We start from the raw sequence: 22,735 nt of genomic DNA on the forward strand, positions 1-22,735 counted from the left end.
TTTCAGGTCCTCAACATAGGCAATGCAGTTTTCACTCTGATTAGCTATAGTTGCCCATGCAGGATACTACTGGTATGTGATCTCTTCCTTGACTCTCCCTCCCTTCATCTCAGGGCGGCCTGATGGAAAATTAACAGGCCTTCCCACATTTATTTATTGGGAAGAGGGGGATTATTTCCATTGCCACCACACAGAGGCAGTTGTCTCTCCTTGCCTGACCCTCCTCAGAGCTCTGCTTTCACATGCACCTTTCCAAACCACGTAGGAACATGATTGCCACCAGTGTGCTGCATGTGGTCAGCTGCCAGCAGGAGGGAGAATGAAGCAACTCAGCTTCTCTCCCATTGACCAACAGCCTGGGCTCACCAGTCACAGGGGAGACCCCAAAGCATCAAACCCACTCATCAAGATGTCTCTCTGCAGTGACTGTTGACAACAGCTGTTCTCTTTTATTTTCCAGCCTTTTTTCCAAGAAGTGTTTGCATCTCAGCTAAGCTATGAAACTGAAATCCTGCAGCTGTGCATTTCCTCCCACACCCTAAACCAAAGCAAAGGCAAGTCCCAACAGTCGAGCTTCTGCAGTCACTGCAGGTTGATAGTCTTCAGCTTTGGTGGAAGGCAGTACCAGCACAGGGGCACCCTGGGCACTTCAGCACCTTGCATCTAGGTGACTAGGCTGAAGCAGCAAAGGCAGTCCTCTCCTGCTCTGACACTGTGCACCTCTCTGCACCCCTCAGGTAAGGTATGCACGCACTGCCCACCATGGTAACCTCCAGGCTGAAACCTTCACTCCACCATACATATCTGGACATACTCTTGGTTGCAATCTTTTCTCAGTCACTTTGACTGAATTTTATAGGGCCACAATCCTTGGATTTTATCAATATTTCCCATATTTACCTGAAAAGCAGACAGGACTACAGCCTCCTTACTAATTTTAATATTTGGCAGCCCGGAGAGGATTTTCTGCAAAAACACCCCATCTGCTTGCACACAGAAGGTTCATCACTGAAGACCATTCAAGAGAGACACTTCCTCCTTCCATACAGCACAGTTCCCATTTGGAGTCCCTTTCATCCTCCTTTGAATCTCAATGAGTGCAAAGCCTGACAAGCAAACATGCTGCTGCTGGTAGTGCTTGTGGCCACAGCCTCCTGGTCTTGTAAGTAATTCCTTCTTTTCCTACCTTTCCTCACAGGCACCCATGGCTTTGCATCCGTAACAGGCATCTTTCCAAATCCCTGAATTACAGCTAAGTACATAATTTGTTCTTTTCTCTTTCCTAGATGGATTTGCACAGGAAATTCCCATGCAGAGTCCTATATCCATCACCAAGTTCCAAAAAAGTGCACGGATGACATGTGAAATTCAAATATTAGAGACAATTTTTGATGGCATCGTCATACACTGGTATAAGCAGAAGGAGGGTGAAGCTCCAGAGAGGCTTCTGTTTATTGTAGGAGACGAAGTTACCACTGAAGTTGGCTTTCAAGAAAACAGATACATGGTTGAAAGAAGTTCTGTCCAGAAGCGGTGTGTTCTTACAATAAGAGATGTAATTCCAGATGATGCTGCTACTTACTACTGTGCCTACTGGGATCCTCACTGTGATAGAAATGTAAAGACCATCAAGGCAAAAAAACCCACCCGCAACATCTGAACCACAAGTCTGTAACTGTGCCACTCCACCAGTCTTCTTAGTGCATCTGAGTGAGCTGCTGAAAGGCCCAACCTTTTCCTGCTACCCCAAAAGAGTGGGTGACCCCACATAAATGTCCTTCTCAAAGTCTAGTTTATCATTAGCAGTCCTGTCTTCAACATACATCTGCTATTTTAAGGGCAAAGGAAGTCTTAACACATAAATACTGGACATCTACCTGCTCCTTTGTTGCTTTTACACAGCCATGGCATAATTTTGGTGGTCTTTAGGGGAGCAGAGAAGCAGTAATCTTCTAGTCTGGCCACTTTTATCCCATAGGAAAGAATAGGCAGAAAAGAAATACAGTGTGCTGAAGGAAGTACCTTGGTGTTGGGAATGATATGCTTGCCACTGCCTAACACTTTTGAGAAAAAGTTTCACATGTAATATTCCCTGCTGTACATGTGAGCAACTGTAAGCTGTTGGAAAAACTGTAAGCCCTGTCTACCCTAATTCAGTTACCACAAAATTCCACACAGACCAGCTCAAATTAGAGATTTTCAATCTCTTACCTACCAGAGCTGATGACATGCTGCTTATCTTCTTCATCCATTTCATGTTAAAACAAATAGGATTGTCATGGTTTAGGAATGGTATTCCCCAATTTAGTGTTCCTACTGAATCACTCCAAACCTTGTGTTACTCCCTCACTCCCACTTCCCCTTCCCCCTACCCATGCAGTGAGCTAGAGAGGAGAACTGAATACACAAAAGTAAGAGGTCATGGTTTGACATAAGAACAATTTACAGCAATGCGATCAGAAAAGGAACAGTAACAGCAACAATACTAACAACAGTGTACAAGAAAGGGGCAAATGATTCATGCACAGAAACTCACCACACAGAGCCATGTGAAACATGAACCACTGCCATGCTACCCCAACTAAAAGAGATCCCCTTTTCCCCTGCCCCCAGCAGAGACACAAGTTGGTGTAGAATACAGGTGCCCCTGCTGCTGCTGCAAAAATTAACTCTGTCTTGGCTGAAACCAGGACATTATCCATTCCTGATTCTATACCATCTACATCATACTCAAATCCAACACCTTCCAACTATGTATATATACACATCTCTACATAAATAAAAATGCATGAATATAATTTCTATAGTCAATGGCCATCCCTCCAAGATGTCTGTTGAGTTAGTTTAGTCCATGACTGTGGGTTCTATGTGTCCTTGGTGTCTTCCAGGGCAGGAGGGCTGGTGTGCTGTTGGGTGGTTGCAAGCTGCATCAGGAGATCATGACTGGTATATCTGAGGCAGTCCATGCTCGTCGCCCATGGTGGTTATGGCATACAGTAGCAGTGTCATTCAGCAACCGATACTGCACAATTCAACATTACAGACTGTTCTTACCAAAAAATCAAATCCCCTTGAGGAACAAATTGCATTTCCCCATCCCTCTGCATAACCCACCATGTGCACCCAGGTCCTTCACCAAAAACAATCCCATGTATGGCTTTCCCTTTGCTTGAGGCAGGACTAATCCAAACTATCTACTCTAACATATAGTCCTCATATGCACCATGGAGACTTTATCCCCTTCTCTGATATGTGGAGGCTTTGATATTCCCAGAGGCTGGTGCATGAGAGACAATATGATACACCCACTCAATAATACAGTGCTCTCTGGCCCAGCTGTCTATGAGGCCATTTTTAGAATGAGTCCCATTGTCTGACTCATTTCTTTCTGGGATGCCACATTGCCATAAAACTTGCTTTTCAAGGCCCAAGATGGTGGTCTTGTCAGTGGTGTGAGGCACAGGGTAGGTGTCCAGCCATCCAGTGGTTGCTTGAATGTAGCAATTGCCTTGGTGGGTTTGCAGGAGTGTGATGTAAGCACTTTGCCAGACATCCCCGTACTTATATTTCAACCATGGTTCCCCATACACAGAGGTTTTACCCTGTTGGCCTGCTTGATTGCAACGCACATTTCCCAGTTGAGGATAATCTGGAAGATAATGTCCATCATTAGGTCCACCCCTCAATCAAGAACACATCTGTTTGTTGCATCTCTTCCCTGATGACCTGAGGTGTCATGGGCCCAGTGAGCCAGAAATAATTCATCATTGCCGGTCAAGATCCATCTCAGACACTTTAATTTTGGCAGCCCATTCCACCTGCTTGTTGTTGTGGCCAACTCTTGGGCACTTGTGCATCTACATGATGTACTTCTCCAACCATCTTCTGTACCTGGCCACTGATGTCTTGCCACAGTTCAGCAGCCCAGATGCATTTACCTCTGCATTGCCAGTTGTTCTTTTTGCATCTCTCCATCTACCTCCACAGAGCATTTTCTATCATTCATGAGTCAGTGAAAAGTTAGAGCACAGGCCATTTCTCTCATTCAGTCATATCAAAACCCAGCTAGAAGCTTTCAGCTCTGCAAATAGACTTGATCCACCTTGTGCCTCAATAGCTTCTGCGATTCATCATGTAGGACTCCATATGCCAGCTTTCCATTTTCATTGTATCCTTACAATACAGCAGGAGCCATCACTAAAGAGAAGGTCTCACTTTTCATTTTCTGGTAGCTTGATTATATGGTAGAGCCTCTTCTTCCTCTTCTGTTTAAATTTCCTTTGCTGTGTTGCCCCACACAATAATGTCACCAATGTATTGCAAGTATTCTGTAGCCTCATTCTTTTCCAATACAGTCTGGATCAGTCCATGGCAAATAGTGGGATTCTTTCCATGCCTGAGACAGTCCATTCCATGTGTACTGGACACTCCTCCAGGTGAAAGCAAACAGTGGTCTTCACTTTGCTGCTAAAGGAATGGAGAAAAACATATTAGCAATGTCCATGGTGGCACCGCTTTGCTGCCTTGGACTCCGGTTTTTACTGAAGGTCCTTCACAGCAGCACTCAATGGTGGTGTGACTTCATCCTGGCCATGACAGTCCACTGTCAGTCTCCACTCTCCATTGGACTTACACACTGGCCATATGGGGCTCTTAAAGGGTGAGTGAGTCTCACTGACCATTCCCTGGCTCTCCAGTTCCTGAATCATCTCATGGATGAGGGTCACAGAGTCCTGCTTGGTGCAGTATTGTTGATGATGCACAGTTGTGGCAGTGATTGGTACCTGTTGTTCTTTGACCTTCATCAGTCCCACAGCAGAACCGTCCTTTGAGAGACCCGGTAAGGTGTTCAGCTGTCTAATTTCCTCTGTCTCCACAGTAGCTATCCCAAAAGCCCAGCAATGCCCCTTGGGCCTTCAAAATACCTTCACCCAAGGTAATCTATGCCAAGGATACACAGGGCTTCTGGGCCAATTAGAATGGGGTCTTTTTGCATTTTGTTCCCAGTCAGGCTCACCTCAGCTTCCAGTGCTGTCAGCTGTTGCCATCCCTCTGTCACCCCAGTAATAAAGATAGATCTTGATGGCATCAGGGTACATTGTGTGCCAGTGCCAACTAAAGCCTTACACTCTTGCATCAGGCCATCAGATTCATACTGTCCAATAGATCTGATTGTCCCTTTTCTCCACCTGGCTGGAGTCCCGTCTGGAGTCCTGGTCATAGTATTCACTTCTCAGTTCTTGTAAACATGAACTGGAAGTCCCTTCAAGAGGATAAGAAGTAACACCAGCCCTCCTACTTTGTCTGAGGATTTGTCCACTGTAAAGTGGAGGGGCATTTATCCTTGAAGAATTTCATGCATAGGTTGTCCTGGGTACAGAGCTAAAAAATAGGAATGGAATTTCTAACACTATTTAATTCCATACTGTTCACATCATGGCTGGAGTTTAGTTGCAGCAGAAAAGGCTGAGCCATCAGAAGCTGGAAGCAGTCAGTCTCACCTAGGCCATGGGAAAGAATAAATTGTTCCCTTGAGCACATGGCCATCAGAAGCTCAAAAGTGGTAAATGCTGCCACTGCCACAGCTGCTGCTACTGTTGCTGTTCTTTCTGCAGCTGCCAAGAACCCCAATGCAAGCTGCAGTGCTCACCAGGACCACTACTGGAATAACTATTGCCCTGGGGAAAGGGACCCCCGCATCGGGACCACTGCTGCAACTGATGGAGCCAGCACTTTTCAGCAGCATATCTCCCATTCAGACTACCTAGCTAGCTTCCTAGATGCTGTATGGTCCAGTGCATGGGAGGAAGGGCCAGGTCTCACTTTCTTGTCTCAGGTTACGTAAGGTCTTGGTTGGTCAATAACCTTCTGTATGTAAATCACCTTTGTTTTGTGTACTTTAATATAGTTACTGTTCATTTTTCTAATTTAATTCATGTTTTTTTTCTCAAGTAAATGGTTCTCAACTCAGAATCTCTGCTTTTAGTCTCTCACTAAGAGGGAGTTGGGGAGGAAAGAGAAGCTTAAATAGGATTTATTTTTCCAGCTGTGTTTTTAACCAGCACACTTACACACTTGTGCTGCTAGGGCAGAGGTGCTTCCTCATGTCCTGTCTGTAGTCATTAAAGTAAAACCACCTCTAGGTTACCTTGTGGTATGTACTTCTCTCTCGAGAAAGGTGGTGCATGCTCCCAGTAGAAGAGACTGTGGTCCATACTGGCAGAACATCAAACTTTTCCTGTCTAACATGCTTGAATCTTTTGAGTCTGTCCGAAGTCTTGAACAACGATTCCCCAGCCAAGGCTTAGGTTGGTAGGGAGGAAAAAAGATGAACACATTGTCAGAGTCAGTGTTTCTTCTTCTTTCATTGACATCAATGAAAAGGATTTCAAAGGGTTAGTGTATGATGATGGCAAGCTCCGTACAAACTTCTGCCACATACATTGTGTGCACTGCACAAGGGATGGGACTGCTTGTTATTTGAATGCCTAAAGATTACCTTCAGCACACCTAAATCGCTCAGGTACAGGATACCTTTTCTCATGGTATTCCACTGACTTGGGTACCCTATTGGATCATCTTTGAGAGAATGAAAGAATCCTTTCCCTTCCACTTGACAGGAGTCACTTCCAGAGACTGAAAGTTTCTGACCTCTTCCCAATCTCCTTGCCAACACTCAGATCCCAGAACAAGGATCTCAGCTGCTTGGCTTCACTACCATCTACTTTTATGTTGTGGGCCACAATTTCCGAGCATCAGAGCAGGCAGGTCACATAGAGCTCTCCTGACTGCCAGCTGAAGTCTTTTCACATATTTCACAGCTCACCTGGGGTAGGGATTAGGTGTTTATTTCTGGCCTTGCCTCTTCCTCCTGCTGAAGGCCTGTAGTGGTTTTGCATGAAAGGCGTCTACAGATGTGATGTAAAAGCTTTTGTGTAACTGACAGTCTACAGAACTACTGGGAAGCTGTACACACTTCTGTGAAAAACACATTTTGTAAAAACTTTCTTTCTCTTCTGGTTGATAAAGAGGTAACACGCCCCAGGCAGCCCTGGACGCGGGGTAGGCTCCTTTCTCCCCGTGAAGCAGGAGCACTCCCAGGCTTTTTATCTGCTGCTGGGCAGGAGAGGGAGTGTTGGGGGTCAGGTGATGGTTGCAATTTCTAACATCTTGCTACTAGCCTGGGGCTGAGCTGAATCTGTTAACTTTCAGGAGCAGCCCAGGCCAAGATGGCTCATATAAGATTCTACTACTATAACTATTGGGCAGGGGGAAAGAAAAGCTATATACTCCCTCCCTCCTTTTTTAGCATGTTGCTACTGAGTTTTTGACTGACTGATTAAATTTTGGCTCCCTTCTGTCTTAGGTTGGAAATGGGGGGTGTATTCCACTCCTATCTGATGGGGCAGTTGTCTTCTGTTAATTGGGCAGTTTTCTTTATCTCTTCCACAACCCATCCTCCCTCCAGGGAGATATCTTCTGTTAATGGCCATTGAGTGCCACACCATGATTGATAAAATTATGTCATTCCATTGTGAGAAGCTCTGCCCAGAGAGAAAAGCCAAGCATTCCTTACTGATTATAATCAGAGCTCTGGAAGACCACAGTCAGGCTTTTCCACTGGATTCCCAGAGGAGCAGCTGTCTTCTCCACTGGATTCCCAGAGGAAGACCAGGCCCATATACACTACCACTGGATCTGCAAAGGAAGACTACACCCTTCTGCAGGCTCACTGCTTCAACAGAACCACACCTGTCACTCCAGGAGGACTGCAGCCACCATTTCAATTGGACTGTACCAACACCCTGACCAACAGGGTGTCAGGTTGTATTCTGCCTCTGTCAGTGTTGTTTTGTATTACTGCATTGTTTTATTTTTATTTTTATTTTCTTCCCTAATAAAGAACTGTTATTCCTGCTCTCACACCTTTGCCTGAGAGTCCCCTTAATTTCAAAATTATAACAATTTGGTGGGAGGGGGTCTACATTTTCCATTTCAGAGGAGGTTCCCGCCTTCCTTAGCAGACACCTGTCTTTTCAAAAGAAGACACCTTCAAGTCATAATTTAGGTGACTATTGACTATATAAAAACTTGAAGTGAGATATTAAGTCTTTCATTGCTTTAATCCTCTCTTGAGTAAAAACAAAGAATAAGATGAAAGTATGTAAAAGAGCAAAGTATGTAAAAGAGCAACATAAAAACACTAAAGTTAATGAAGAGGAAGACAAGTCAGAGACGGGAAGGATGAGGAGATGCCTTAATATTGGGGCTGAAATCCTCCTATATAGCTATAGAGAAAGACTCTTTTTCCCTATAACACATAAAGGTATAGAGAGATTAAAGTGTTCAAATTGTAGATATTAAGCAAAAGCTTCCATACTAAAGTAAGCAGATGTTAAAACAGCTATGATCCTATGAGAAGTTTGAACAGAGAAGAAGTGAAGGGTAGTCCTGTGCCTTCAAGAAGAAAAGAAAAAGATCTTTGTTCCTAAAGATAAAGATTATTTTAGAGATAGATACACCTTTAAGCTTTAAACAGTTCATCTTTAAAACAATACCCTATAAATTAACATAGCCATAAACACAACTGTGAATAAAGCTTATAAAAGATGAAAGAGAGTTCACAATTACAAATTTCCCCAAGTGGCTGCTATTCATGAGAGCCATGAGAGAACTGTTCTTCTTGTAGAGAAGTCTCCATAGCATTAATAAGAGGGACTTCTCTCCCTAAGTAAACTAAAGAAAGACTATTCTAGAGGTGGTAAACTGACTGAAATTTTAAATTTTGTTTCTTTACACTGTCAGCAAGAAAAAAAAAGGTTGTGAGAGGAAGAGAAGTGTTCTGAAGGTTTTGTTCTGATTCTTATTATTCTTTCTTTTAATTACTGTTAATAAGTTTTTCTTTATACCCTTTTAAAGTTTTGAGCCTGTTTTGCTTTTCTCCTAATCCTATCTCACAACAAGAAATGAGTGCATTAGTGATTAGCGAACACTAAACCCATCACACTCCTTAGTGCATTAACCAGAAAATCTCAAAATTAGCAAAATCTAAAACTAACAAACAACTACAGGGCCCTATTCTTCATCCCTCACTAAACAAACTGATTTTGTCTTGGATTTCTTCTTCTGTGCTAGCATGGGTTGTTCCTCTCATTCAGCTGCAGTTTGAGTGGTCACAGTGCCTGTGGTCTGTTTTCCTCCTCTTCTCCCTGAGGGTGCTCTCTGGTACTGAACTATGTCCAGTAAAGAGTAGGCAGGGCACACTGCAGTAAGTTACACCTCTGCCAGTGTCCTGCAGTGTGACACGCCAGACCAGGATGCCATGTGCGAGTGTCACCTCAGGACTATTCAGAGAAAGTCCGCATGGCAAATAGAGATGGGCATGATTTAGTGACCTGAAAATAAAACAACAAAGAGTAGAGACCGCAAACAGGGTATAGGGTGCACTAAAAAGGCAAGGGTTGGGGTAGGATCAGTGATATATATAGGATAGGTTAGGGATGGAATCTGAGGGACAGGGTACCAATCACAAACTGGGGTTGAGAATATTAAAGTCAATGCAGCAAGTAGCAACCAATAACAACAGGAGGAACAAAGAACTTTCTAGTAATAATTTTACATATGAACTCCCAGGGGACAACGGGGGTGAGTTTTTGCTCACCATAACTAAGAGGATTTCTCCTGCAATCTTAGAGCAAAATCTTAATCTCACTCAACCCCAAAACTCTAGATGTTCAGGGGTGAACTTTGAGAACATTTTAGCAGAGTAATCCTTCAAAAGCTGGCCCATTATCTCCTATATTTCATGGCACTCATGACTATCCACTCTCAAGTTAGATCTCTGAATAACCTCTGAATATCTCTGTCCTGACTCTAAACATGGTGTGGGTCATGCTGGGGAGATCTCACAGACTTTGCAACAAGAACACTTTTTTTTAAAACCCAAGGGAAATTCAAAATTCTCAAAAGCTGTTGTAACAGGCCTGAAGCAGGAAAGGGGGGTAAAAATCTTGGGAAAATCGTCCTCTCCTGTTCCTTCCATGAACTGGCTATTATTGCCAGCCAGGGGTCTATGTACAAATCACAAACGGGACAGGATTTCTGGGGAAGGCGTCTCAAGCTGTTTATTTGCCAGCATCACTCTCATTACATGGTTATGACAATGGGAAGATGTCAACAGCTCACACCCCCAGCAGCAAAGAAATTAATGTTACAACTTACTTTAAATGTTTTTTGACCAATCACACAAAGTAAAAGCATATTGACAGTAGTTCTATCCAACCACTATAAGCACACGTACCTTTGGTTAAAACAATGCTGGCTTATTTTGAATAAAATACCTGCTTGGAAGCCTTAAGATACAATGCACAGAGCTCCATTATTGAGCTTAGAATTTTGCAATATCTTGCTGGATATACTTTTCTGCAGCTTAGGGAGTTATTCTAGACAAGCATTAATACACAGACCATTGTTCTATTTGTCCTTACTTTTCTACTTCTTATATAATTTTTCTGCTGACAAATCTTATGGCTACTGCTTAGCTATAATTGCAGTTCTGCTATCTCTGAGGTCTGCCTTTTACAGCTTTCCCAAAACCCTCTGATTTTAAGGATTCCCACAGCTATGATTATTAATAGACCCCCAAAGGCTGTGCCCAAAGTAAGAGTAGGAGAGCAACTCTGAATACACATCCCAAATGTCCCTCATTGGCTTTGATGTTGTTATGTCATTAGCTAATATCCCCCAGTACATCAGCAAAGCAACCCTGATCCTTCTCCCTGCTCTGAAAAAGAGCTATGCAAGTAGCACACAAAGGAATATATACATAATTAGGTACTACAACCATGTGAACAGATCAAGCAAAATTATAACCAGTGGCTCCATGCTTTATATAATAAATGCCTGGATCAAATTTGTTTTTAACCATCTCTGGACAGACCTGTTGTTATCTCAGCATTTTATACTCCGTTGGGACACCAGGTAAGGCTGTCATGGTTTAGGAATGGTATTCCCCATTGGGAACAGTAGTGCTCCCACTGAAACTCTTGAAGTCATGTTATGCTTGCTTGCTTCCCCTACTCTCTTGAGGGTAGAATTGAAGGCACAGAAGGCAAAAATCATGGGTTGAGGTAAGAAATATTTACTGGATACAGCAATGAGATAAAAACTAAACAATAATAACAACAATGTTAATGATGAGGTGGGCAACATACAATACCATTCCCACATGATTGCTTGAAACTGGCATTAGCTGACTGCTCCCTCCAGCCTGGAACCAGCATTACCCAACTCCTCACTCTGCCACATGTACTTGACCAGAAGGAACCCCTTTTCCCTCAGAAGAGACCTACTTCCCCCACATCCAGCAATAAGGTGAGGTGATGTAGAGTAACTTGTGTGTCCTAGCCATGCACTCTCCCGTCCACTGCAAAAATTAACCCTGCCTGGCCAGAACTGAGATAGGTGGTTTCCTTCACTGCATGTCTAAGGGTGTGGCAGGAAAAACACCAGTCAGCATCATTCTGTCTACATCGCTCCTGCCCTTGGTTTGTGGTTGTGATTAGGATGTTTCTGTTCAGTAGACTTCAAAGTAGACCACTGGGGTTTTTTACACCTACTTTAGCTGAAAGACCTTCACTCTCTAGTTCCTCTCTTTCACCACAAATAGTAAGTTCTCAGCATAATTTTGCAGTCAGTATGCTACAAGAGATACCAGAAGTACTCTAATTCAGTTTATTTTAAAGGCCAAACTGAGCATGCAGGCTTTTTGATTGACAGTAGTAGTGACTCCTCTGATGTTATCTTGGGCTGTTTTATAAAAAAACCTGCATAAGGAAAAGCCTTCTTTTCCCACCAGTTATTAGATAAAAAAGATGCCAGTGAGCTGCTGTAACAAAGCCTGGAGTGATTCCAAGAGATGGGCAGACAATAACCACCTGCTTGGGGCAACATGCAGCATGCAGACACTTTCACAATGCTTTTGGTGCTGGCTCTCCCTCCTTTCTTTCTTCTGTGTTCCGACAATGAAAAATTGACTCCATGCTAGTAGTACTTGATACCATATAATTGCAGGTGTACCTTTGGTAAAGAGCAAGATTTTCACCTGAAGGTAAGTGGGTTTTTTTAACATGCAGATCTCTGTATTCTTATTTACTGTCTAAAATTGAAGAAAATTCATAATCTACTTCTAAGACATTAAGTGGAGGGTTATCTAACAAATTTGTAACACTTCAGAAAAGAGATTTTCTCTGAAGGACATTAGCTATCGCCTGAATATCCAGATGCACATCTGAAATTCCTGACAACCTCCCAGCAGCCAAGGACCAGGTCTTCATGCAGACTCCCATGAATGATTGGGAAAAATTTGGATTTTCTTCATCAATGGTATATCAAGAGAACATGTTGGCTTATTGTAAAGTTAAAACATAGTGTGGAACACCTGGATCAAATACTTTGGCACGGGAACAAAGCTAATTATCTCTGGTAAGTACTGTTATAATTGAACAGATTTTCAGATATCATTCAAGTTCTCAGATAATCAGGAATGAAAGACTGTGAGGAAAATTATTTTCTCCCTGATAAATCATATTTTGTGTGTGAACAGTGCATGGTGCCCCAGTTGGGTAGGTAGATTTAAATATTGGGATGATTTCATCGTATTCTAGGAAACAAAAGTGAACTGCTTGAAAGTTAACTCCCAGATCAGCATGTGAAATATGAAAAAGTTTCTTATTGACGGAAGTGGTCTTGTCTAAATTGATTGGGAAGAAAAATTCCCTGCATGTAATACATTTCTAGTTCCTGACCTTACTGAAAGCAACTGGTTTACTTTTGTGTATGTATTATTTTTAATTGTGGTAAAGCTATGCAATCAACAGGATGAATGCTGTTTCCAGTATAAAGCATATAGCAACGCCTACAGTATGTTACTCAGAAACTACATTGCATTATCAAGGTGACTAAAATTAACTCAAATTGCAAACTGATGGGGAGAATTACAGAGAAATTTAAAATGTTTTCTATCCATGCCACTGACCAAAAATTTTTTACTCACTACAAAAATTAAAGTATTTCTAAAAATGGCACTCTAGTCAATGTTGATAATTCAGCTATTGCTCTCAGTCAGATTTATCACCAGTCTCTAAACCAGAGAGACTTCTTCTGTAGCCTATGCAAGAAAAGTGCAGTGCAGGAGATATTGCTAAGCATTATCAGACTGTGGGATCCTGACATCAAAATATTTGGAAGTGGAACTGAACTTAGAGTTTCAAGTAAGTACAAAATGTAAAACTTAATTACTTCTGAAATGCTTTTTAATAGAGCTGGATATTGGCTGGCATGAAGTGCTCTGCTCTTTTAATTCTCTCTAATTCTAACTGTTCTGAACACTTTGCAGGATTTCCTCCTTAAACAGCATTTCCATTTGCATGTGCAGAGCACAATGTAATTGTTCTGTATTTATGCATGAAATGGGGGAAACACAGCAGCTATTGCAGAAGAGACCTATAACTTACCTCATTGTTATTTTCTATGTAAAAATGAATTTAAATATGGCAAAGACAACATTTGGAGAACAGAAAAATGTTTTTTATTTCTAAATATGCACATTTGACATTTGTGATATTCCTAATTCTTTCTGAAAATAATATGTCCAACCTCTGTGTTACACATACTCTTTGAAAAGCTAAACATTTTTCTTTTGGACTGTATCTGACTACGAATGAAAATGAGAGTTATTTGAGATATGCCGAGAACAGTAAGTTGCACCTTTTAAGATAGGCAGAGTTGAAAGGCTGCTATCTCTGCTTAGCTTTTGCAGAAACTGCTTATTATCAGTTATTACTACTGTACTAAATATTTTGCTTCAAGTAAACCCCAGGTGCTGTGATACTTGACTGTAATTTGGCTCAGGTAAGCATCTGAGATGAAAATAGTTTCTCTAATTTTGACCAGCTAAAAATGGTGTATCTTGTGGGAATTTTGGTTCCAATCAATGCAGTTTTGCTTCATGTTACTGGTAATAAAAATATTGGTCAATAGTCTCCTGCTCCTCAGATCTCTATATAATGTGCACCAACTCTGGATCTGACCTTACGGGGGTGTATAAGGAGCAAATTATTTATCAGCATCTCATCAAATAAATCTTAGGGTGATGCTGCCTGTTTCCAGAAAGCAGAGATGGAGCCAAGGTGCTCCATCTGTGCTGTCCACCTAAACCTGCAGAAAACTCAAATTAGTTGAGATTAATTATTTTCATTGAACAACTTATATGCCCTCCAAAAATTCCACATTTTTTCCATTTTTTAAACTTAAGTTTATTTTAGATGACTGTTCCTTTTTTACTTCCCCAGTGTCTAAAAATTGATTATACAGCAAATCTGATTTTCTTTAAAGAGCACTATGTACCCATGCAAACACAACTGAGCCTCACTGATATTGTAAAGGCTTTATTTACTGTGATGGGTTATTACAGCAAGGTGTTTGGCTCAGGTACAAAACTCATTGTCTCAGGTAAGTTGTATGTATATTATTCATAGAATAAGCTATAGGAGCTTGGAGTGGTCATACAGATGAGTATTATACTATCTCAGAGATCACTCAGCCCACTTAGAGCCTCATTCAGCACCATTCCTTGTACAGGATTTTCCTTCCCAGCTGACCATTCCTACATTCATCCTTGTGGTGTTTGTAATGCAGTGGTTTAGGATCAGAAACATGCTAGAAAGAACCTATTTCAAGCCACTTTTGATTATAGTTCTCATAGAAATCTGGTGGAAAGTGGTCTGTAATAATTTTCAGAAACCTCATTCTTTCCTCCAGCTGTACTGAAGGACTTAGCAGGGAATCAAGGAACTGAGAATTAAGCATGAAAAAAGAAAACCTCTTTCTAATAGAGATACAAAGAGCAGTATGCAATGGACATCGCAAAAAATATTTTTAGATTAGTCTAGAAAAAGTTAAATAACTTGTTCATAAGTATTTTGTCATATACACAACACTTCGGCATTAGAAATAAATTAGTACTTCCAAGTGTTCTTCTCATTACTTAATAACTGCTTAACAAATTAATTATTGGGTATTAATTATGGTGAATTACTGTGTAATAATTGCTTAATGGAGAAGTGATCCTTTTTTATGCATTTCTTGCAGAGACATTTATATTAATGGAAAGTAGCAGACAAAAATATTTTTTCCCATTTCCCACATGTGCTTTAAATGCCTTAATCCTGAAGTGAACAACTAATCAAGTACAAGGCAAAGGAAGTACTGCTACCAAGTGTTTTAAGTCTGGTTAATACATAAACCTCTATTAACATATCAAGCAAAGATTGGTTTAATGATTTATGCCAGAAGGACTAAGAACATCATACCTATAATTCACTGGAAATATCTGTGGCATGACAAGCATGTTGTTTTTAGTGAAAACCCCTACCTACCTAATCAGGTAGTTGTCATGCTTTTCCTATATACAGTTTAAAATAAATTATTTTCAATCATCACTGTAATTCTGTAGGATTTTGTCTTTATGAGCCTGAGGCTTTTGACTCATTAATAGAGTAAAAGGGATGAAGTTACTTCACATTTCAGAATTTAAAACCGTTAAGCAATGGAGGAAAGCAGGATTTAAGATAAGGGTCTCTGTGAACAGTAGCATTAACTGAGATTGAATCAAAATATCCTACATTCACAAAGCCAAATCGAGAGAATCTTGTTGTTCATATTATAGTTGTTAAATCTGTTACTTTTCTGGCCAAAATCATAGAATCATAGAATGGCTTGGGTTGAAAGAGACCGTAAAGATCATTTAGTTTAAGCCCCAGTGCTGTTGCCAGGGACAGTTTCCACTAGATGAGGTTGCTCAGAGCTCCAGGGATGGGGCATCCACAACTTTTATGGATTCTCTGGTACAGTGCCTCACCACCCTCACAGTACCAAATTTCTTCCTAAAATCTAATCTAACACTACTGTCTTTGAGTGTGAAGCCATTCCCCCTGGTCCTGTCACTACATGGTGTTGTAAAAAAGTCTCTCTCCATCTTTCTTGTAGCCTCCCTTCAGGTACTGGAAGGGAACAATTAGGTGACCCAAAGCCTTCTCTTCTCCAGGCTGAACAATACCAGTTCTCTCAGTCTTTCCTCATAGGAGAGGTCTGATCAATGTGTTGGCTTCCTTTGGACTTGTTCCAACAGGTCAATATCTGTCCTGTGCTGGGGACCCCAGAGCTGGACTCAGCACTCCAGGAGGGGTCTCATCAAAGCAGAGGAACAGATCCCCTCCTGTGCCCCGCTGATCATGTTGTTTTTAATATATCCCAGGACACATTTGGCTTTCTGGGCTGCAAGTGCACGTGTCTGGGTCATGTCCAGCCATGCATCAACTCCCCCAGGTCCTTTTCAGTAGGGCTGCTCTACTGGAAGATAAAATTAACTCCTAAATTAATATTAGAACTATAAAGTTGACAACAGCTTTATTTCTGGTACAAGATAACTCAGTCCACATTGTCATTTAATGACATCTCTAAAATGAAGGAAATTCTTAATATATGTAAGGTAGATACCCTTTTGAAGGTAGATAGGTAATCTTTTTCTTTAAACACCAAGTTTGAAATACTACAAATAATCAGAGAGTTGTTTCAGGGAGAATGCAACGTAGAAGATTTCTCTAGAACAGCAGATCATTTAAAGAAAACTGAAAGCTTTTCGGCAAAAATGCATTTTATAATAATGTATTTTCTCCTAATGCATTCAAATTGCACCAATCAGTCAGACCACAACTTAAATCCCATGCACCTACTTGCTCAAATTCAGTGGCAGAGACTTACTTAGGAATTCAAGAGAAAAAATGGGTTAAGGGAACAACTAAAATGTCTCTGCTGCTTTAAAAAATAGTCTTAAGCAGTACTTTCTATGCAACAAAAGTCAGTTTTGAAAACTGTATGTAGCCTTCACTTGCAGTTAAGCATAGGCAGAAATGATTGCTTGTGAGCACTGTCTATGCACTCACTCCAGAAGTTCCTGTTTACCTAAATCAGACCCTTAAATTTACTACCCACTTAAAGAATATCAAAACGTCATCTCAGTGTGGACAATATCTGGATGATTTTGTCTCCTCCTAATCCAGAGAGGCAAATGAAATGGAGATTATGTCAAACAAGTTTAGGGAAACAGCTCACTTTTAATTTAAAATATATTAATCTATATTCATACTGAGATGTTTCCTAAAGCACAACATCTATGCAGACAACTCTGGCTAGATATGCTGTTTAGATGTGACAATGTTATACTGCTATAGCGTGTTCTTCTCCTTTAGTTTAGTTTTGGTTTTTCATTTTCACATGTGTTAATTCAATCATTTAAACAGATTTAATATGGCAGAATAGCATTGCCAGCCTTTGGTGTCTAGGGCATTATGTGATTCCATTTTTCTGTCTTGATAAAAATCTTCACCAGGGAAATACATGGAATGCCTTAAAGACTGAGTGATCATTTTTTTCTTCCCTTTCCTCGCGCCCTAAAAATATCACAAAATTAAATTTAAAAAATTTAAAAATTTGACTTTTAAAAAATTAATCAATATAGCAGATGTTCATTATATAGCAGTGGGGACTTATACTGGGGTCATAAGTCTGCTTAGATTTTAAAGGTAGGTGGTCTATGTTTAATATTCTGTGGACAAAATTTTAATGTACTTGTTTTTGCATAAATATTGTAAAGCAATAATAAATTCCTCTTATTGAATAAATGAATCTTGTTCAGGAAATATTACTATTATTTAATAATTGTCAGAGACTTGAACAGTCAAATACACTTTCTGACAGTATTACTGCTTGGAAGGTTGTAGGATATAGGCACTTGTGTAGCCACCCTAAGATTTCTAACTCAGTTTCAAGTGATATTAACAGCTATTGACATATTCAACAGTATATCAGTTTCTTAATGTTTCTCAAAAGAGCATTTACATTTGTTACAAGTGTATTAATATTTGTTAATTAGGCATTTATTTTTTTGTTCTTCAGAATTTGTATTTTTGGCTGTGTATTTATTTGCTGTACACTACTGATTTTCCAACTTTCTGTTTTGTTAACTTTCCTCATCAATAACCTATCCAGATAAAGGAAGTTCTCCCCCAGCAAACTCTGAAATCCTGCAGAAAAAACATGAAGATCAGATAGTGTATGTTTGCCTTATTGAGAAATTCTACCCAGAAGTTATTAGGGTGACATGGATCAAAGATGGAGAGGAGGTAACAGAAAACGTAGTAAAAGGTGACACTTGGCAGTCCACAGAAGAGGATGAATACTCAATTGCCAGTTGGTTAACTGTGCCAGCAGAGAGTGAAGACAAGAAATACTACTGCAAATACGAGCATGAAGAGGAAAATATTTTACTGGAAACACAAGGTATATTCCATATGTTTAAAATGCAATTTGGTGTTCCATTATAAACATCACTTTGTTTACAATAAAATTAGAGCAATAATGCTTTTTATTATTGATGAAGACAATTGTGGTCCTAGGCACATTAGCTAAAGTACACAATTGGAGAAACTACCAGAAGTTTTCCCAGGAAAAGTAAACACTCAGCCTGTGTTATGGTCCCCAAGTAAGTATTCCATTATAACAGAAAAATAATAGTTATTTTATAGTGAACCTCATCAAGTATAAATTATCACAGGTCCAACAGATCTGCACTGAAACATGTCTGTTACTTTCCATATTACAGAAGTTTCTGAAAACAGTATTGCCTCTCATAGCTTACAGGTCTAAATCCCTCTGACATCCCCTGACATTAGTCACAGCTATAAAAAAGTAAGAAGCTAAAAATGAGGTTACTGAGAACAACTTTAAAAATATTACTTACCCACAATCCAAAAATAGTAAGTTAATAGCCATGTATAAAAATAAGATTTTGTTTTTAGTTGTGGAAAGATTGATTATGCACAGCCAAATCTGAAGGACAATGCAACTTTAAAGAAAAATTAACTTATACTCAATGAAAATTGTTTAAATCATCTAAAGAAAATTGGTCTAAATTGGTTTAGATTAATCTTCTCTCCATACCCATCTCTGCTTAACTTACTATAAATTAACCAATCTCCAATGAGTGACAGCATGGCCATAAACAAAAATTACATTTCAACCTTCAAAATATATTCTGACAAAAATATACTTTAAGCTTATTTAGATGGAGGATGTATTTATAGATGCAATATAAATGCCTTAAATGTTTGTATCAATGCATACAAACAACATAACCAAGAACAAACTCCAATTTGCTACTTCAAGAACAAAAAGAATTTTTATTTATTTTATTTATTTATTTTAGAGAAAGAAAAACAGCACCAAGATTCCCAGTAGGGAAAGTTAAGATCATACACTCCTCAATATTATTATTTTCTGTTGAACAATCACTAACATATGAACATACGAACTAAAGTCTCTTCCAACGTAAATTATTCTGTGTTTCTGATAACAGTAAGTTGTGAAGGCAAATGGACTTCACCTTCTTTGCTGACAAGGTCAGGTGGTCAAACTGACTCCTGTTCCAAATAAAAGAGACTTTGCCAAGGAACAGCCTAACGGACACATTCCTGAAAGGGCAAAGACACTTCTCCCACTTATGGCAACAAATATCCAGCCACATTTTTGAGCATTTCTCCTCTTCAAATTTTCTCTGCAAATGAATATCTTGTGAATATCTGCTTTGCAGACTCATCTTAAGGCTCTGGTTTTTTTATTTAATACTAACTTCCCATTTTCCCATTATTTGTTCCTGTACAGCCTCTTTTTCCCCCTATTTCTCAATTAATGTTTGTTAAAGAAAAACCTAACTGAGGCATTTAAACTCTCTTTCCGGTAGATGCTGTGAAGACTGATCCTCAGGAGGAGGACTGCGGAACCGTTTTTAACAGAGGTAATTTAATGTGTTAAAAGATGGAAAAGTGATTCATGTCATGCAAGAGCTAGATATTGCTACATATAATCTGAACATCACAAAAAATATCTTTCTTAGTAGAACGCAGGAAATCTTTCAAGTCTGGGGTCAGCAACTCAGAAACCTTTCAGCACTGCTCTGAACTAACTTCTTATATGGGACTCTCCTACCTTTATCAGTAGCTTTATCAAGATGCTACAGATGCTGTTTGGGCTACTAGATTATTAGCCTGCATTAAGCACCACAAAGCTTTTAAGCACTTGGAGTAGTCAAACACTTCAGCTGATGCTACATCAGCCTAGCAATTGCCCAGAACTTTGGTCAAATAATATTTTTTTGTCTTGAATGGTATTTAGGAAGACTCATGAACAGTTATCTTCAATAAATACAACATAAAAAGATTTAAACAAACATCGTACTAAGTGCTGGAAGCACTTCAGTTATGTTCTTGCCTTTACAAGGACGAATAACCCAGTAACATCGAGAGTCAGTTTATTGCTAAGAAGACCACTAGGTCTGGAACTCATTAGCAGTGCAAACTCATTTAAAGAACAGAGCAGATTTTGTATGTGTTTATGCTGTGTACTGGTGTCAATGTAATTGCAGCAGTAAACTGAACTGCATTGTTCCATTTTTATCCATTTTTAGGATGCTATACAATGTTGACATTAAACAAGACTTTTCTTTCTTCTGTTTGTTACAGATCAGTTAATGCACAGGACAGCATATTTAGTATATATCATCCTTCTTCTGAAGAGCTCCATGTACAATATTATCATACTTTTCTTCATCTACAGAATGTGGGCTTTAACCAAACACCAAGGAAAGAAAGCATAAAGACTGTTTTAAGAAAGGGCTACAAATTGATCTTTAATTTACTCTGCCATATGCTTATCCATATAAAATCTCCTGCTCTTGGTTTTAGATGTAACAGCAAAAAAAATATTCAAAAAAAATTTTCTGGTATTAGTGCATTAAGGCTCATTTTGGTTTACTGATAGTGTTTCTATATCAGTCTGGTTTTCTTAATTTTTTTTCTGAATATTGAATAAAGATAGGCAATAGGAATAATGCATTTTAATCCAAGTCCATATTGCAAAATGAAGAAAGTAGCCATGTCAGAAGTAGCTATGCCACCAGAAGCTTAGGGGTATAACAGGGCTATTGACATATAAAGCATAGATGTGTTTTGTCACTGCATTTACGGATTAATGAGGAGCATTCCTGCACAGTAAATTCACAGTTTGGTTAATTTTTACTTTCAGTGACTTGTTGTGACTCTCATGTATCCAATAAATCAGGAATTAACTATTCTGAAGTGGTATACTGTAAGAGACAATTAAACAAAACATTAAAAAGTGAACAAAAGAATTTTGAATGAAGAAGTCATATGAGAATAAAAGTAATTCTAAGGTGCACACGTGCAGAAATTTAAGAAATACACCAGTGACACAATCTGAAAATCTGCATGTTGTAATTTAAAAAAACGAAAACTATCACAATGATCATGAACATCACCTTGTTTAGAGACATCTTTTAAAACTGAGCAAAACTGCAAATATGAAGCTCTAATTTTCACAAAGGAACAAAAATCCTCAGAGACTTTGAACTCTCATCTCCCAGCTCCACACATCAATTCCTTTCAAATTTATGTGGAAAAATAGGAAGTAGACATATTGGGATAAATCACTTGCTTGGTTTTGGGCAAAACGCTGCCCTAGGTTTTGGAGATATACCCCTGCAGCATTTACATTCACTGTGTCTGTAATGATGATGGCAATAAAAGCTTTCCTCCAGCTGTCTTTATGAGGCCTGTATTTGTTCTCAAGCATTTACACAGTACAAAGATGTCGAGAAAACCTGATTAATTTCTCTGTTTGTATAAATTTCTTAGGAAATCAAAGGTCCTTAAAACATCACTTTTCTGCATTTCAATGTGTTAATAGGAGCACTTTTGCATGGAACAATAAATACTAGTTTGCTACATCTTTCCTGTTATAAAACAGAAAGCTAATCTTTGTAAAACAGCTACACCATACCAAGGGAAAATCTTGTTACAACAGGACTACCTCCTAGGACTCATGCCATCGTAAGGGAAAGAAAACATGAGGCTGAGTTCTAACAAAGTATTTTACTAATGGCACACCTTACAAGCTATGTTAGAATCTGAATATTGAAGCCAAAGCAAAGAATTACTGCCTTCAATGTCATGTTGCTCTTCAGTGTGAAGAAAGTTGTGATTTGTAGCCTTCAGTCAAACTCTGAGAAATACCTGGGATCTCATGCTATTATTTATTAAGGTTTGTATTTGATCAAAATGGAAAAAAAAAAAAACCAAAAACAGCTACAAAATTATTTTTGGAATGCAGTAACTGCAGATTTCAGTAGCATCATGGATTTTACCTGGATATTACATGGATTTCCTCTGTCTCTGCTAGACAAATGTTTGACTGCATTAAGGAACCAAGATCTCTCACTATATAATCCCCGAATCCACTCTTTGTGTCTCCTACACAAAACTGAAAGATATTGTCCATGCAGTTCAGAAAACAGAGAGAAAATACAGCAAACCCCTTGCCTACATGCAACTCTAAACCATCACTTCTCAGTTTCAGGGGTTTTTCAAATGCTCAGTTGCAGGTTTTACACCTTCCAACAGCTCACATGTCCCTTAAGTTTGTTTATACAAACATAAACTGCTCCTACTAAGATTTTAATTCTTATTTATTTATCTCAAATAAGATGAAAAGTCGATTTTTAAGGCTTCTGGGCGCTGAGGCATTTGTTTACAGGAAGGTTTGG

The 22,735-nt window shown here is 39.5% G+C and overlaps 1 protein-coding gene across 1 annotated transcript; it reads left to right on the forward strand.

Annotated features, from left to right (window-relative positions):
- Positions 1-594: 594 nt before the first annotated feature.
- TARP (TCR gamma alternate reading frame protein) lies at positions 595-21,739 on the forward strand. Its single transcript, XM_030265354.4, has 7 exons — positions 595-737; positions 952-1,162; positions 1,287-1,601; positions 14,467-14,511; positions 18,109-18,399; positions 19,859-19,912; positions 20,637-21,739. Exons 2-7 carry the CDS (start codon positions 1,120-1,122, stop codon positions 20,768-20,770), a joined length of 882 nt encoding a protein of 293 aa, XP_030121214.3. The 5' UTR covers positions 595-737; positions 952-1,119; the 3' UTR covers positions 20,771-21,739.
- The last annotated feature ends 996 nt before the right edge of the window (positions 21,740-22,735 follow it).

The sequence above is a fragment of the Taeniopygia guttata genome, chromosome 2 (assembly GCF_048771995.1).
Source record: "Taeniopygia guttata chromosome 2, bTaeGut7.mat, whole genome shotgun sequence".
NCBI classification, from domain to species: domain Eukaryota; kingdom Metazoa; phylum Chordata; class Aves; order Passeriformes; family Estrildidae; genus Taeniopygia; species Taeniopygia guttata.